The 17,089-nt window shown below is 41.7% G+C and overlaps 2 protein-coding genes across 2 annotated transcripts; both read left to right on the top strand.

Moving 5' to 3' along the window:
• The first annotated feature begins 1,475 nt into the window (after positions 1–1,475).
• On the top strand, positions 1,476–3,946 carry EDDM3B (epididymal protein 3B). Its single transcript, XM_017868486.1, has 2 exons — positions 1,476–1,555; positions 3,131–3,946. Exon 2 carries the CDS (start codon positions 3,149–3,151, stop codon positions 3,590–3,592), a length of 444 nt encoding a protein of 147 aa, XP_017723975.1. The 5' UTR covers positions 1,476–1,555; positions 3,131–3,148; the 3' UTR covers positions 3,593–3,946.
• Positions 3,947–14,010: 10,064 nt separating this feature from the next.
• RNASE6 (ribonuclease A family member 6) lies at positions 14,011–15,436 on the top strand. The gene is made up of 2 exons (XM_017868488.1): positions 14,011–14,299; positions 14,663–15,436. The coding sequence occupies exon 2, from the start codon at positions 14,668–14,670 to the stop codon at positions 15,118–15,120; it is 453 nt and encodes a 150-aa protein (XP_017723977.1). The 5' UTR covers positions 14,011–14,299; positions 14,663–14,667; the 3' UTR covers positions 15,121–15,436.
• Positions 15,437–17,089: the final 1,653 nt, after the last annotated feature.

The following is a 17,089-nucleotide window of genomic DNA, read 5'->3' on the forward strand; positions in this document are numbered from 1 at the left end:
AGAATGGCGTGAACCCGGGAGGCGGAGCTTGCAGTGAGCTGAGATCTGGCCACTGCACTCCAGCCTGGGCGACAGAGCAAGATTCCATCTCAAAAAAAAAAAAAAAAAAAAAAAAAAAAAAAAAAAAAAATTGCCCTGCAAAGCTGTTCTTTGTGGGGGGAAATTTGCATCTGTAAAGAATCTCTATTAACATAGATAGATCTTTTTCTTCCAGACCTTTCCAATCCTAAAGAGATTAACTAAGATCTGAAAGGGAAACATTTGTCATCTATTGTCTCTAAGGGCAGCCACTATAAGACTTCAAAAGAATTGGTCTCCACAACCTTTATTTTAACCTGAACATTCCCTTTCTACCAATCCCAGGTCTTTAGACAAAACTAGTCGTCAATCAGAAAATGTTTAAATTCACCTATAGCCTGAAGCACCACCCCCCAACTCCCCACCAGCTTTGAGTTGTCCTGCCTTGCTGGACCAAACCAATGTATTTCTTAAATATGTATGATGTTTCACGCCTCTCTAAAATGTATAAAACCAGCTGTGCTCCAACCACCTTGGGCACATGTTCTCAGGACCTCCTGAGAGCTGTGTTATAGGCCATGGTCACTCATATTTGGCTCAGAATAAATCTCTTCAAATATTTTACAGAGTTTGACTCTTTTTTTTTTTTTTTTTTTTTTGAGACAGCGTTTTGCTCCTGTTGCCCAGGCTGGAGTGCAATGGCGTGATCTCGGCTCACTGCAACCTCTGCCTCCCAGGTTCAAGCGATTCTCCTGCCTCAGCCTCCCAAGTAGCTGGGATTTCAGGTGCCCACCACCACGCCCAGCTAATTTTGTATTTTTAGTAGAGATGGGGTTTCACCACGTTAGCCAGGCTGGTCTTGAACTCCTGACCTCAAGTGATCCTCCTGCTTCGGCCTCCCAAAGTGCTGGGATTACAGGCGTGAGCCACCACACCCAGCCGATTCTTTTCATTGACAATAACAAACTGCCTAGTAAAACTTCAGATACTGGCTACCTAATCATAACTATCTGGCCACCAGTTTCACTAGATACTCTTTCACCTCTCAATGAAAGTCCCACAGTTCACAATGTTCTAAGTGGCTTTCCTCAGAGAAGTTTCTGCGTAACATAACATAACCCTCCAGGGACTTCCCAGAACTTTGTCAAAAATTCAGAGCAGAAGCCAGGTCTCTTGTTGTCTACTGATAGCACCAGATAACCCCTTTCTGGGGTCACCTCACTCTAGGGTCTTGCACTTCTTTTGTGCCCCGGAGTCAGTCTTTGATGTTTGTAGCCTTTGCTTGAGGCCACTGTCTGAATGAATTCAGATGTTCCAGATGAGAAGATACAGGTACAGGTTCACATAATAAGGCTGTTCCCCATCACTCCCTCCACTACCAATCAGCTGGAGCGCTGCAGCTCCCCCTGCTCTTCCTTTCTCCACTGCTGCAGATTGCCAGGGCTCTGAGAAAAGGAGGAGGACACAGACTCTGCTCTTCAGATCCACACGCTGATCCCCACTACAACCAGTGACCTGAACTCGGAGTCTGAGTAGGGTAAGAAGGGCTCTGCTGAGGTTGCTCGGGGAACAGCCAGGAGCACTGGAAGGAGGCTGATTGAACTTTTAGATAGCAAAAAACGGAGAAGGATCCAAATCATGGAAAACAAAGGCCTGAATTCTGGTCAGCCTCAGTCCCACTGATACAGGCTTCTCCCTGCCCCTCCCTTCCTTCACCCCCAGTCTTCTCAAACACAATTCATTAAAACCACTTGCATTCTGCTCTTCTATCCTCTGCAGGTCTTTATCATCAGGACAGGGTTCCACAGATAGGAAGTACCCACCCTTTGTTCTGTGTCTGATGTGGACATTTGACGTCATTAGAAGTGCTCTTAAATACATGCGTCTCATTAGACTCTCGCAGCTCTGTAGGGAGCTATTATTAAATCCATCTGAGGACACCAATGCTTAGAGTTGTGAATCAGGTTAGAGACTCAGTAAGGGCAGCAACTCTTCTCATGATAAATGAGAACAGAGCACTGGTTTAAAGGGCAGACTCTTTCAAAAAGACCCCCACACTCCATGCTATCACCAGAGAAGCCACTGTGGGGGCTCTTTTAGTTTTGGTACTTGATTGATTACAGGAATATTTCAAATCTGGAATTCTGGTTGGGAAACTGAGGCAGGTAGATCACATGAGGCCAGGATTTCGAGACTAGCCTGGCCAACATGGTGAAACTGTCTTTACTAAAAAAATACAAAAATTAGCTGGGTGTGGTGGTGGGCACCTTGTAATCTCAGCTACATGGGAAGCTGAGACAGAAAATCTGTTGAACCCTGGAGGCAGAGGTTGCAATGAGCCAAGACTGTGCCACTGCACTCCAACCTGGGTGACACAGTGAGACTCTGTCTCAAAAATAAACAAACAAACAAAAATCTCAAAACTGGAGTTCTTTTATGACGACATTTTCAAGGAGTAGCTCCAACAAACCAAGATCATTTGTAATAGTGATAATTAGGGGAATGACCCCTGAGAAGGAATATGGGTAGTTAGTAATGAATGTATGTTCCACTCAGGCTTTGGAGAAAGTGTTATAAGGAAGTCAAGATTGGAGAAGCATCATTTTGCAGAGTCAGTGTAATTGCAGGCTGGGCTATCATTTCAGGAAATCGAAGCCTTCCTGCCTAGAAACCACCTCCCAAGTAGTTACTCATCTTTTACATTTCCCTAAAATCTGACAACCCTTTCCACTTCAAGGACATAAACCTTAAAATATCATCTCTTTTGGACACATGATCTCCTGAGAGTTGGAATGGTAAAAATGAGCCAGCTGGAGGGTGATCGGCTCCTCAGGTTGAGAGTAAGAGAGGGACGACAGGAGATGCTTGGAATTCTCAAAATGAACTTCGTCTATTTTTTCTAATTTTGTGGTTTGCTCACACAGGCTGAAGCATGTTTTTAGTTCTTAGAAACTCTATTCTCTAATGAAAATTATCATCTTCTCACTGGGGAACCAAATAGTAAAATTGCACCCTAGTACCTGCCTGGTGGGGAAGGAATTTTAAGGTGGAGCTCAGTTCTCTGGGCATTGTCTGGATAATGCTTTTCTTTCTCTTCTCTGTGGACACACAGGTGGCCCTGGTGACTGAGATGGCATCGTCTCTAAAGATCTGGGGCACACTCTTGGCCCTGCTTTGCATCCTATGCACACTGCTTGTACAGAGCAAGGAAGTTTCTTGGAGAGAATTCATGAAACTGCACTACTTAAGTCCAAGTAGAGAATTCAAAGAGTACAAATGTGATGTCCTCATGAGAGAAAATGAAGCTCTGAAAGACAAGAGCTCTCACATGTTTATCTATATCTCATGGTACAAAATCGAGCATATATGCACTAGTGACAACTGGATGGATCGCTTCCGAAATGCATATGTATGGGTCCAGAATCCTCTCAAAGTACTCAAGTGTCACCAGGAGAACTCCAAAAACAGCTACACAGAGAGCAGGAGCTTCAACTACATTGAATTCCATTGTAGCATGGATGGGTATGTTGATAGGATAGAAGACCTAAAGATGATAGAACCTATCAGCAACTAGAAAGTCTATGCACATCCTCAGGTATTGGTAGAGTATTCAGTGCTTTCTAAGTAGCGGCCCCTGCCTCCATCAATAGCCCCTACCACTCCTCACTTGCATTTGTTTGTCAGTGTTTTCCAAATACTTAGAGTTATGAATAGCATAATTTCTTGATACCATAACCTTGCCTGTGTTGTTTCTCTGCCTGGAATACACTTTTGTCTTCATTTACCTAATTTACTCTTGCACTTTTGTCAACATTCAGCTCACATGGCATCTGTTCTTGACTAACCCAAGACTTCCTGATATTGACGCTCTTGATACATACCCGAGCTGAACAATCTTCCCTACCCTAAATAAATTATATGATTCCAAGGTGTGTGACATTCATATATGTTATGTGCACGGAGTAAGTATTGTGTGATTGATATGGGTGTGTGTGATCTAGACTATGCATGTGATTGATGCTGTGCAAGGGATTTAAGGTATATTTTATGGGTGTATGTCTAATGTATGTAATATGTTTGTGTATATGATGAGGGTGTAAATGATTGTGTGCTTAGTTCAATACAAGTTGTGATGTAGGCATTGATTGCAGCATCAATTTGAAATAATCAAAAGTGTCAGAATCCAGTTTTAAAGAGTTGATTCAAGCAAAAGGCTAGGAGTGGCCATTCAGTGACACACAGACTCCACAGAAATGGGTTCAGTGCTCCAAATCTGAAAATTAAGTTCTTGCTTATGTAGGAAAAAGACAAAAGAATCCAACAGAATTTCTATACCAGCTGGTTTAAGAGTTACAACAAATTAATTAGTTACAGTTTGTCCCCGACTTCAAGTCTTCTTTTATTTTCTTTATAGCTTGTTTTCATTTCCTTTCCAATTTAAAAGAGTGTATTTAACATTCCATCTTAATGTGATAGTGATGAAGTCTTTCTAAGAGGAGAGGGAAGTTACTCTATAATGAAGACCAACAGTGGAGAGGAAAGGAGTCTTCTCCTGTACCCTTCGGTAAATTCCAACATTTCACCAAACAATACAGGTAAGAAAGAAGGTTTAATCTATAAACAGAGAAACCACGGTTACAGCTGCCTTAGTTACAGTGGCCTGGCATGTGGCTGAGGCCCCAAAATCACATTTCTTTAAGGTTAAAAATAATTTGGAGTTTCAACAACTGAGTTGTTAAATTACTTGTTTTCACAGTGGTGACATGTTTTAGTTCCATTCAGATTTTGGGGCACTGGCAGAGCTCACTGGGTGTAAAATTGCTTCTTTTCTCAACTCATTCTTTGGCTTAGTACTTTCATTTTGACTTTGATAAACAAACATAACAAGTGCTCATCAATCATTTGCTCTCCCTAACTCTAGAGATGGGGATTTACACAATAAAAATACATGCTGGATATGTTGGCTCACACCAGTAATCCCAGCACTTTGAGAGGCTGAGGCGGGTGGTCAGGAGTTTGAGGTCAAGAGTTTGCCATTTGAGGTCAGGAGTTTGAGACCAGCTTGACCAACATGGTGAAACCCTGTCTCTACTAAAAATACAAAAAATGAGCCAAGTGTGGTGGCACATATCTGTAATCTTAGTTACTCGGGAGGCTGAGGCAAGAGAATCACGTGAACCCGGGAGGTGGAGGCTACAGTAAGTTGAGATGGTGCCGCTGCACTCCAGCCTGGGTGACAGAACCAAAGCATCTCAAAAAATAAAAACAAATAAGCAAACAAAAAATACAGCAGGCTGTCATCTGTGAGGACTGAATTCTGACCTTTTTTTTCTCTCTTGCTCAAATTCCTATCTAAGGGGTTTGGAGAATCACACCCTGAAAACCATAAAATATTATTAAGTGGGTTTTATTTAACTGTATATAATTCATGTTTTATACCCAGTCAGTTCTGCCAATACCCCCAAATCTGAGTGGAACTAAAGCATTTCACCACTGTGAAAATAAGTAATTTAATGTGGCTTACTTTCCAACCTGACTCTGCCATAACATCACATGACAGATAAAGAAATCAAAATATTTTATCCCAAAATATTTTTTGCCTTATTTTGAAAAATGGCCCTGCAAAGCCATCTTCTGTGGGGAAAAGTTGCATCTGTAAGGAATCTCTATTAACATAATCAGATCTTTCCCCTTCCAGGCCCTCCCAATCCTGAAGAGATTAACTGAGAGTCTAGCACCTTTTAAAGGTCTGAATAGGAAACATTTGCCATCTATTGTCTCTAAGGGTAGCCACCTATGAGACTTCATCTACATAATAAGAACCTTGGTCTCCACCATCCTTTATTTTAACCCAGACACTCCTATCTATTGAGTCTAGGTCTTTCAATAATAACAACTATTTCAAACAATTGCCTATCAAAACATCTTTGAATTCAACTAATTCCTGTAAGCCCTTGCTTCAAGTTGTCCTGCCTTTTTGGACTGAGCCAATGTATATATCACATATATTGACTGATATATCTCCCTAAAAGCTATACAACCAAACTGTAAACCAATCACCTTGGGCACATGTTCTCAGGTCCTCCTGAGACTATGCCTCGGGGCCATGGTCACTCATATTTGGCTCATAGTAAACCTTTTTAAATGTTTTATGGAGTTTGACTTTTTTTGTTGACTTTTGTATGGGAGCTATACATTCTTAGGATTAAATAAAAAGGAACTCCTCTTTTATCAACCACAGACCTATAGATGTCCCTACTGGACTCAATTCATTACGAATGTTTCTGCCAGGCATGGTGGCTCATACCTGTAATCCCAGCACTTTGGGAGGCCAAGGTGGGTGGATCACAAGGTCAGGAGTTTGAGACCAGCCTGGCCAACATAGTGAAACCCCATTTCTACTAAAAATACAAAAAATTAGCCAGTCATGGTGGCAGGTGCCTGTTACTCCCAGTTACTTGGGAGGCTGAGGCAGAAGACTTGCTTGAATCCAGGAGCTGGAGGTTGCAGTGAGTTGAGATCATGCCATTGCACTCCCGCCTGGGTGACAGTGAGAGACTCCATCTCCAAAACAAAAAACAAACAAAAAAAAACCCCAAAAAAAGAATGTATCTAAGGGCTAGATGAGGTGGCTCATGCCTGTAATCCCAGCACATTGGGAGATTGAGGCAGGCAGATCACTTGAGGTCAGGAGTTTGAGACCAACCTGACCAACATGGTGATACCCCATTTCTACTAAAAATAAGAAAATTAACCAGGCGTGGTGGCCCATGCTTGTAATTCCAGCTACTTGGGAGGCTGAGGCACGAGAATCACTTGAACCAAGGAGGCAGAGGTTACAGTGAGCTGAGATCACGCCACTGTACTCTAGCCCTGGTGACAAAGTGAGACTCTGTCTCAAAAAAAAGATGGACTAAAGCATTACATTTCCTAAGGACAACACATCAAGTAGAATACATTAGCACAAATAATTTTATCTGAGAATAACCATTTTTACTTGGTAGAGACAGGGCAGGGGTTGGAAGACTTTAAACTGCAATACTGCTCAAGAATGGAGTTTAAGACTTAAATTTTGTGTAGGAAAGAGGAAATAAATGGGATAAAAAAGTGTTGGGAAGGCTGGGTGTGGTGGCTCACCCTTGTAATTCCAGCACTTTGGGAGGCTGAGGCAGGTGGATCACGAGGTCAGGAGATAGAGACCATCCTGGCCAGCATAGTGAAACCCTGTCTCTACTACTAACAACAACAACAAAAATTAGCCAGGTGTGGTGACACACACTTGTAGTCCCAGCTATTCAGGAGGCTGAGGCAGGGGAATCGCTTGAACCCAGAGGCACAGATTGCAGTGGGCCGAGATTGCGCCACTGCACTCCAGCCAGCCTCAAATAAAACAAAAGCAAAACAAAAAAAAAGCAAAAAAAAAACCACAAACAAGTTGAGTCCGTGAGAAATTCTGTTTGCTAATTGCTGCAGTGAGATGCAAAGTAAGAAATGTTTACTTCATACAATTTTCCCTAGAGCAGTTTGGGCAGGGAAAATGCTAAACGTTAAAGTACCTTGTGTTCTTCAAACTCCTACAATGTGGAATGACTCTGGCCTTGAAACAATTAAAGAAAAGACCAAAGTGTCAACATTATTTATTAAGTGACTGCACACTTTCCTATAACTCTGGTCTCAATGAGTAGTCAGTGTATCTAGATTGGTCATCATGTTCCAAAGGCAGTTCCTCAACTTTGCAATTTTTGAGTGCACCTGGGAGGAGCAGACACCTGGGGATGACAATCTCTACCAACCAAACTCAGAAGAGACTAGTATTAAACCAGTAGCTCTGCCTGTAGGATCAATATACATATGAGAAGAAACAATACTGTTTGTTTTTCTCAGTTGACAAATGCTCTTCAAAATATATGTAGAGAAGGAAAAATATTTTCCTTCTACGCTTTTGGTTCTTGGCTGGGGCCACTGTAGCAAAAGTCAGATTAACAAGAGAAAAATAGAAATTTAGTAACATGTGTATCTCATGTATACATGAGAGAAGCTCAGAAAGCAACTCAAAGAGGTGGCTAGAACTTAGGCTTAAATGCCTTCAGTTAAAGCAAAGGAAGAAGCATGTCGGGGAGCAACTTTCAGGGAGATGACCAGGGAAAGTATAGTACACAAGGGAAAGCTTTCTCATGCAGATTTAAGTCAGTACCTTCTTCAGTGATAAGGGTTTCTTTTGATTTAGAGTCACCTTTCTCTTTCTGGTACAGAGAGGGAGACATCCTTACAAATGAAGGTTTCCCTTATAAATGCAAATTCACTTACAAAAGGGCAATGTGCGCTCTATTTTCAGAGCTTGTCTTGTGTATACTGCTTCTCAAAATAAGCAGTTCAAAATAGTATTTATACTACAGAAGCGTATTTTGGGGTGGCATATTCTGGTCTCCTATAGTAGGTTCTCACAAATACCTCATTTAAGTAACTCTTTAAAACTTGCTTTTATTAAAGGGTTAGCAGATGGTTGTTCAAAATAGTACAGGAGGAAAGTAGATTTAAGGGCAATTAGTAATAGCTTTGTGCTGTTTCTCTGGCTTTCCTGGTGGTCCACCCCTTATTTGGATAGCTGCATATTGACTCCCCTTAGGTATACCCTTCCTCTTTTGTGTGCAGTATTGGTGAGGCTGTCCACTAAGGTCTGCAGTCCCCTCTATTGAGCCAAGGGATGGTTGTGAGATCCAAGTTAGCCTAACTGAACTCTCATAGGAAACAAGAATATGTCACCCCAAAATATGCCTCCAGGTTCAAAGTCCTATCAATCAGCATTTTTGCTGCTCTGCATCCTTACCAGCTTTGATGAGGTCAGTTTTCACTGCATTTTAGTCATTCACGTAGGTGTGTAGTATTATCCCATTGTTTTGATGTGCAATTTTCTTTTTTTTTTTTTTTTTTTGAGACAGAGTCTCGCTCTGTCGCCCAGGCTGGAGTGCAGTGGCCGGATCTCAGCTCACTGCAAGCTCCGCCTCTTGGGTTTACGCCATTCTCCTGCCTCAACCTCCCGAGTAGCTGAGACTACAGGCGCCCGCCACCTCGCCCGGCTAGTTTTTTGTATTTTTTAGTAGAGACGGGGTTTCACCGTGTTAGCCAGGATGGTCTCGATCTCCTGACCTCGTGATCCGCCCGTCTCGGCCTCCCAAAGTGCTGGGATTACAGGCTTGAGCCACCGCGCCCGGCCGTGATGTGCAATTTTCTAATGATAGATTGAAAGGATTCACAGCCCACCAATATGGCAATACTGCCCTTGCAGAGTTATGGAGTGTTGCAAGCCAGGCTCTAGGCAGAATTGCACATTAATCATAGCGTGCTAGTACACTTCAACCCACTTCCCTGTAGCTTCTAACTTCCCAAGTAGCACGCTGACCACCTATTCCCCAATTGTTGCTATAGGTAGAATCTCTGATACCGGAATCATGAAACCTTTTTGCTTAAGAATTGCTTAAGGTGTTTTTCTGATCTTGAATTCCAATGCAACAGCTAATGCTAACCAGTCTGAAGACCCCTACCAAGGAACTGGCTTGGCACAAGACTGCTGAATTTCTTCATGTCCCTGTCCCACGACTTCACCCTCACTTCTTGATGAATCAGAAATCCTCACACTTTGTCCCTTTTCCAGACCCCTTAAAAACCCTATCCCTAAACCCAAAACCAAATTTTAGGTTACCTCCCATGTACTCATTTGGCTGACCTATGAAAATTAAATTCTTTCTCTTTTTCAATCGCTGTTGTCTTACTACATCCATTTGTTGTGCATCAAGTAACAAATCTGTTATTATTATAGTGGCATGAAAATTATTTTAAACTGAAAATGTCTGAACAGACAGAAGCTGCAGAAAGAAACACTGTCTAAGCTTAACTGAAGCCTCCTGAAAATTCAGCTGCCACTGATCCCCTTCAAAGGTATTTTCCTGTTTGAAAGGAGACAGCCCCTTAGCACTGGGATGTGTACATTTGCTGCCATAAACCCCCATACAAGGAAACTTCCAGCCAGGAAGAAATCAATCTACCCATTTCTATTAGCATCAGAAAGCTTACTAGAACCTTCCATATTTTCCTTTTGAAGCCCCAACAAAAATCTTTTTTTATTTTTTATTTTAGTTTAGAGACAGACTTTCACTCTTGTTGCCCAGGAGTTGTCTCACTGCAATCTCCGCCTCCCGAGTTCAAGAGATTTTCCTGCCTCAGCCTCCCAAGTAGCTGGGATTACAGGCGCCCACACCATGCCCGGCTAAATTTTGTATTTTTAATAGAGACGGGGTTTCACCATGTTGGCCAGGTTGGTCTCAAACTCCTGACCTCAGGTGGTCTGCCCACCTTGGCCTCCCGAAGTGCTGGGATTACAGGTGTGAGCCACCACGCCCAGCCAAATCTTTTTATTAAAAATAGAGATGGGAGTCTTGCTATGTTGCTGGTTTCAAACTCTATGCCTCAAGTGATCCTCCTGCCTCAGTCTCCCAAAATGTTGGGATTACAGGCATGAGCCACTACACTTGGCCAGAGACACTTTTTTAAAGTTGGTATATAACTTTACCTCTGGCTATTCAGCAAGTTACTCATTATGTAATACTCCTGTGTGCATGTGTAAATAAACTTTGAATTTTTCTCCTGTTAATCTTTTTCTAATTCACAAACTCCCTTTGCCACCACCTTTAAAACCTAAAATGATACAGGAAAAGTTTCTCTGGAAATAATGTGATGCTGAGCATCTTTTCACTGCTCATCTGCCGTCTGTATATCTTGTTTGGTGAAGTGTTGGGGTGCAGATTTATGATGCATTGGCATTCTGAACACTTTTGAATTAAAGAAAGTAAATTAAATTAAAGAATTAAATTTACCTAGAATTAAAGAAATCAAAAGTTCTTAGAAGCTGCCCCAGGACCAAAGATGTTCTAATCTGCTCTTTTTCCTCCCACTAGCTCTCAAAGGCAGAGAGGAGCTCTCTCTGGGAGTTCCCTTGTATGGATAGGGAAAACTTCCTCCAAGCAGTGCAGTTGTCTTAAGACCCCCCTTTCTAAAAATCTCATCAGATAAACAGGAAATATTAGCCACTTGAAAAGAGAAGAGACTAAAAGTCTCTTCACAGTACACTCAGGTAGACCTTTCATCTATTCTTCCAAGAGCAGTTCCAAAAGAGTACCTAAGAGACTTTATCTGTATAATGAGACAACCTTTGTTCATAGTGCAGTTCCACCCTTCACCTTCCCATAACTCGTCACCCTTCCATTCAGCTTCCAAAGAGACTCATTTACAAACTATTGTCTGCTCTTTGGGGCCAATTCCCTAAAAAACATTTAAAACTCCTCAAAATTGCCTACATTTTCCCCATGTTCCCCTCCCCTATGAAGAGGGTATATGAATTTCAACTATTTAGTCTTTTTTAAGTCTCATAATTTGTATGGTTCCCATGATTATGCACAATAATAAATTTGCATGCCTTTTTCTCCCATTAATCTGTCCGTTGTCAGTTCATTTCAGAAGTTTTGAACCTTCAGAGGGAGAGGAAAAATTGTCTTTGCCCCATACCATTCAGATGTTTTGCCCGTTTTCAGCTAGGTTGTTGGTTTCCTTATGGTTGACGTTTCTTGAGTTCTTTTTGGATAATGTTCGTTTATCAGATATATCTTTTGCAAATATCTTCTCTCAGTCTCTGGCTTGTCTTTTTATTCTCTTAATAGTATCTGTTGCAGAGGAGAAGCTTTTAATATTAATTAAGTTCCACTTATCAATATTTTTCTTTCATGGATTGTGCTTTTGCTATTATATCTAAAAAGTCATTGCCAAACTTGAGGTTGCCTAGATTTTCTCCTATGTTATTTTCCAGAATTTTTGTAGTTTTGCATTTTGCATTAGGTCTATGGTCCATTTTGAATTAACATTTGTGTGGCCAGGCACGATGGCTTACACCTGTAATCCCAGCACTTTGGGAGGCCGAGGTGGGCGGATCACCTGAGGTCAGGAGTTCGAGATCAGCCTGACCAACATGGTGAAACCCTGTCTCTACTAAAAATACAAAATTAGCTGGGCGTGGTGGCGCATGCCTGTAAACCCAACTACTCAGGAGGCTGAGGCAGGAGAATCACTTGGACCCAGGAGGCGGAGGTTGCGGTGAGCTAAGATCACGCCATTGCACTCCAGCCTGGGCAACAAAAGTGAAACTCCATCTCAAAAAAAAATTGTGAAAGGTGAGAAGTCCAGGTCTATGAAAAGGTATGAAATCTAATCTATGAAAAGATTTATTTTTTGCATATGGACATTCATTTCTACCATTTGTTGAAAAGACTACCTTTTCTGAATTGAAAATTGATCCTTTGTCACAGATTAGTTCACTATATTTGTGTGGGTCTACCTCTGGACTTTCTACTTGGTTCCATTGACCTATTTGTCTATTTTTCACCAGTACCACACTATCTTAATTACTGTAGTTTTATAGTAAGTTTTGAAGTTGGGTCATGTCAGTCTTCTGACTTTGTTCTTCTTTTTCTGCATTGTGTTAACTATTCTGAATCTTTTTTTTTTTTTGAGATAGAGTTTCACTTTGTTGCCCAGGCTGGAGTGCAGTAGTGGGATCGTGGCTCACTGCAAGCTCCGCCTCCTGGGTTCATGTCATTCTCCTGCCTCAGCCTCCCAAGTAGCTGGGACTACAGGCGCCTGCCACCAACATGCCCAGCTAATTTTTTGTATTTTTAGTAGAGACAGGGTTTCACCATGTTAGCCAAGATGGTCTCAATCTCCTGACCTCATGATCCCCCTGCCTCAGCCTCTCAAAGTGCTGGGATTACAGGTGTGAGCCACCACGCCCGACCTGAATCTTTTACCTTTATATAAACTTCAGAGTCAGTTTATCACTATCCACAAAATTATGTGCTGGGACATTGATTGGGATTGTGCTGAATCTATTGAGATCAAGTTGAGAGGAAATGACATCTTAACATATTGAGTCTTCCTACCCATGTACATGGAGTATCTATGTTTCCTCAATTTCTTTCATTAGAGTTTAAAATTTTTCCTCATGCCAATTTTTACATAATGTGTTAGATTTATGCCTAAGTATTTCACTTTCTTTGGTACAATATAAATGGTATTGTGTTTTAAATTTCAAATTGCAATTGTTCATTGCTGGTACATAAGAAAGCAACTGGCTTTTGTATATTAACCTTGTATCCTGCAACCTTGCTATAAACAGACATTATGTTTATTCTGCAGATATTTGGAGCCATAAAAGCATGAGGCAAGAGTGTTGTACTATTATATCTTGCTCAGAAAAAGACTAATCTGGAAGTAATGTGTAGAATGGATTGGAAGGAGAAAAAAGCAAGACAAGGAGTCCACGTGGGAGGCTTTTATGTGAGCCCTCCATGAGACAATGAGTTTCTGAATAAGGGTGTTGCAGTACCAGTGAAAAGGTAAGAACAAATTCAAGAGGCAAACATCCTAAATTCGGCCTTCTTCTTCAGGCTTACAGGTCTTTTCATACACAGTTCCATCTTTGGGAGGCCCTTAACACTCTCTTCACCTAACTTGTAATTATTCCTCAAAATACAGTTCAGGTGTTGTGCCTCCAACAATTCTTCCCCTCTACTATCTTCCCGTAGCCTCCTGTAGTGTCCTCCATCACACTGTAAGTGCTACTTATATTAATATAATCTACTTGTCTATATACTTACCTGCCTGTCTCTAATCTCTTTCATTAAATCGCGAGCTCCTGAATTTGTGTAGCCCAGTGCCTGGCCCAATAAGTATTTGAAAATGAATAATTTATTCACATCTGTTGTAGGAATTTACAACATTACCAAGTATGTGGCAGGTATTATATCATACTTATGTGACATATTTTCTCTTAAGAAACTGAAATCATAAAGCTTCAAAAAAAAACAAAAAACAAAAAACACTGAAGCCTCAGATGAGGCAGGAAGCACTCAACCCATATCAGGAAGTGATCAGTTCCTCAAAACCGTGAGTTTTCAGTCATGTTGTTTCTTTAAGTCAGCTTAGCCTTCCTGTATACGCATGATAATGATACTGTTTTAAAGAACAGGCATGAAAGTCTAAGAGTTTAATCTAAACTCTGCACAAGAAGTTAATCTGCCAAGCCCTAGGATTCTCTTTCTGAAAGCTCAGAATATTTCTTCCCCTTCCCTACACACACAGGACTTGAAGGGTTAGAGAAGAAAGGCGGACAACAGCTTCTGAGCTTTGAACTAATCACAGCCTCGGTTCTCATCAGGAGCCCCAACACTGAGACCAGGTAAGAAAGAAGGCCTCAGGGCTGTAGCGAGGAGAGCAGTAAAGATGGCTGGGAGGTAGTGGTCAGATAGAGGGTAAATATTTCAGGAGGGAAGATGGAAGAAACTGTTTCTGATATGACAGTCATCAAATGCATGAGTACAGGTGAAAGAAAATGGGATAGGCCAATCAAAGGAGAAGTCATATTTCTGTTTCCTGGGCTTCAGGTTCTTTATAGAATTGTGAGACTCTGTGAGAAAGAAAATGGTTTTTAAAAGGGAGCTATAACATCTTAAAAGGCAAAATGAAAATCTAAATAGTTATGATTAAAATGTTTGCTCTTATTGCTTCTCCTATTATAATTATCTTCTCTCTTTCTACACAGAAAAGATGGTGCTACGCTTTCCTCTTCTTTTATTGCTGCTGGTTCTATGGGGACCAGTGTGTTTACTTCATGCTTGGCCTAAGCATCTCACCAGGGCTCACTGGTTTGAAATTCAGCATATACAGCCAAGTCCTCTCCAATGCAACAGGGCAATGAGTGGCATCAACAATTATACCCAGCACTGTAAGCATCAAAATACCTTTCTGCATGACTCTTTCCAGAATGTGGCTGCTGTCTGTGATTTGCTCAGCATCATCTGCAAAAATCGTCAGCACAACTGCCACCAGAGCTCAAAGCCTGTCAACATGACTGACTGCAGACTCACTTCAGGAAAGTACCCCCAGTGCCGCTATAGTGCTGCCGCCCAGTACAAATTCTTCATTGTTGCCTGTGACCCCCCTCAGAAGAGCGACCCCCCCTACAAGTTGGTTCCTGTACACTTAGATAGTATTGTCTAAGGCATCCACTGCTTTTCCTTTCATTTGGCATAGCTTCTGTTACAACTGCATCCGCGTTTTCTTTTCTTTTGTTGATTTTCTTGTTCCCACAGAAGAAAGAAGAAAGGTGTTGGGAGAATTAGAGTGCTTAGGATACCAGACCAGAGTTGAGATGGAAAGAAATAAGATTATTTTCTGCTTTGTAGTTCTGTACTTTTCGAGAGAAGAGAATAGGGAAGAGAGCAAAGAAAGATTCCAATTTCTAACCCTGCCAACTTTTGCCAAGCTTTGTTGCCCTGTGTTCACAGCAATAAAACCATTTCTTGCTGCATTCTAATGAGCGTGTGTTTGAGATCCCCTTTCAAAGTATTGTTTACTGGTATTCAAAGGAACGCTGTTTTGACTTTAAGTCCCTAGAAAACTTTTAAGGCCTCCCTGGGGCCTCTACCACTTCTTTCCACAAGAAAGGAGAGCGTTTGGGACTTTGGAGCATTTCTTCAAACTCTGCTCACGACTTTATATATTTCCCTGGAAACCATTGTCTACGTTTAATTGGAGGTAGTACTGATACCTCAAAGACAGTTGATGATAATTTCACACATAGATTCTGACAATGGCAACTGAAGGATGCTATGTCTTTTCCATTGGTTTCTGTTTTTAATCAGTTAATGTTTTAAATATAAGGTAATAGTAGTAGTAATAGGGATAATAATCCACTGTAGTAACCTTAGAGTCAATCCTCCACTATCTATTGAAATGGACAAATAGAAAGTATAGATCAAGAAGAAAGCACTAGGCTGGGTGTGGTGGCTCACGCCTGTAATCCCAGCACTTTGGGAGGCCGAGGCAGGTGGACCACCTGAGTCAGGAGTTCAAGACCAGCCTGGCCAACATGGTGAAACACTGTCTCTACTAAAGATACAAAAAAATTAGCTGGACATGGTGGCAGTGCCTGTAATCCCAGCTACTTGGGAGGCTGAGGCAGGAGAATCACTTGAACCCAGGAGGCGGAGGTTGCAGTGAGCCAATATTGTGCCACTGTATTCCAGCCTGGGCAACAGAGTGAGACTCCCATCTCACAAACAAAAACAGAAAAAGAGAAAAGCTCCAGGAGACCTGATGCAGTGGCTCACACCTGTAATCCTTAATCCTAGCACTTTGGGAGGCCGAGGCAGGTAGATGACTTGAGGCCAAGAGTTTGAGACCAGCCTGGCCAATATGGTGAAACCCCATCTCTACTAAAAATACAAAAAATTAACCGGACATGATGGCAGGAGCCTGTAATCCCACCTAATCAGGAGCCTGAGGCAGAGAATCACTTGAACCTGGAAGGCAGAGGCTGCAGTGAGCCAAGATTGTACCACTGCACTCCAGCCTGGGTGACAGAGTCAAAGTCCGTCAAGAAAAAAAAAAAAAAAGAAAGAAAAGAAAAAGAGAAAGAAAGAGAAAAAAGCACGAGGAAACTAAAAACATTCTAGTCCTGTGTAAATACTGAAATATCACAGAAATATTGGGGTTTTGGAACAGAACCTGAACTAAGTCACTTTCACAGAGAGAACTTTAGTTTCCTTGTCAGCCTCTAGAGTTATTGGGCTAGTGGGCCAGGTGTAAATCCCAAGTGCTTTGTACAGTGGTGAGTCTTTAAGTAGCAGCCAAAGACAATGAAGTTTGAAAAGGCTACATATTGAAGTGTATTCGTTACCCGTGCTGCAAAATGATTCGTTCCAAACCAGACTATTAGTTTAATAGATATGCGAACTCAACTCACCTTCCTTTATGCCACACATTTACGTCATATCATAGGAACGAAGAATGGAATATGAGGTTTCAGGAACCTGGGAATATGAGGTTTCAGGGTGATGACTGATTAAGGGCCCTCCCACTGGGAAGAAATTAGCAGGCCAGGGCAATATGGCACCTAAGAAGGTGGGTACCTTATAGAGGGAATCCTACAGTGGGACTTGAGTGCTCTAACTCAAAGCAGCTTTCA

The sequence above is a fragment of the Rhinopithecus bieti genome, unplaced genomic scaffold (genome assembly GCF_001698545.2).
Source record: "Rhinopithecus bieti isolate Rb0 unplaced genomic scaffold, ASM169854v2 scaffold_3902, whole genome shotgun sequence".
In the NCBI taxonomy this organism is placed as follows: Eukaryota; Metazoa; Chordata; class Mammalia; order Primates; family Cercopithecidae; genus Rhinopithecus; species Rhinopithecus bieti.

Excerpts from the sequence above, each read along its gene's own strand:
- EDDM3B (XM_017868486.1), top strand. The coding sequence starts at position 3,149 with ATGGCATCGTCTCTAAAGATCTGGGGCACACTCTTGGCCCTGCTTTGC.
- RNASE6 (XM_017868488.1), top strand. The coding sequence starts at position 14,668 with ATGGTGCTACGCTTTCCTCTTCTTTTATTGCTGCTGGTTCTATGGGGA.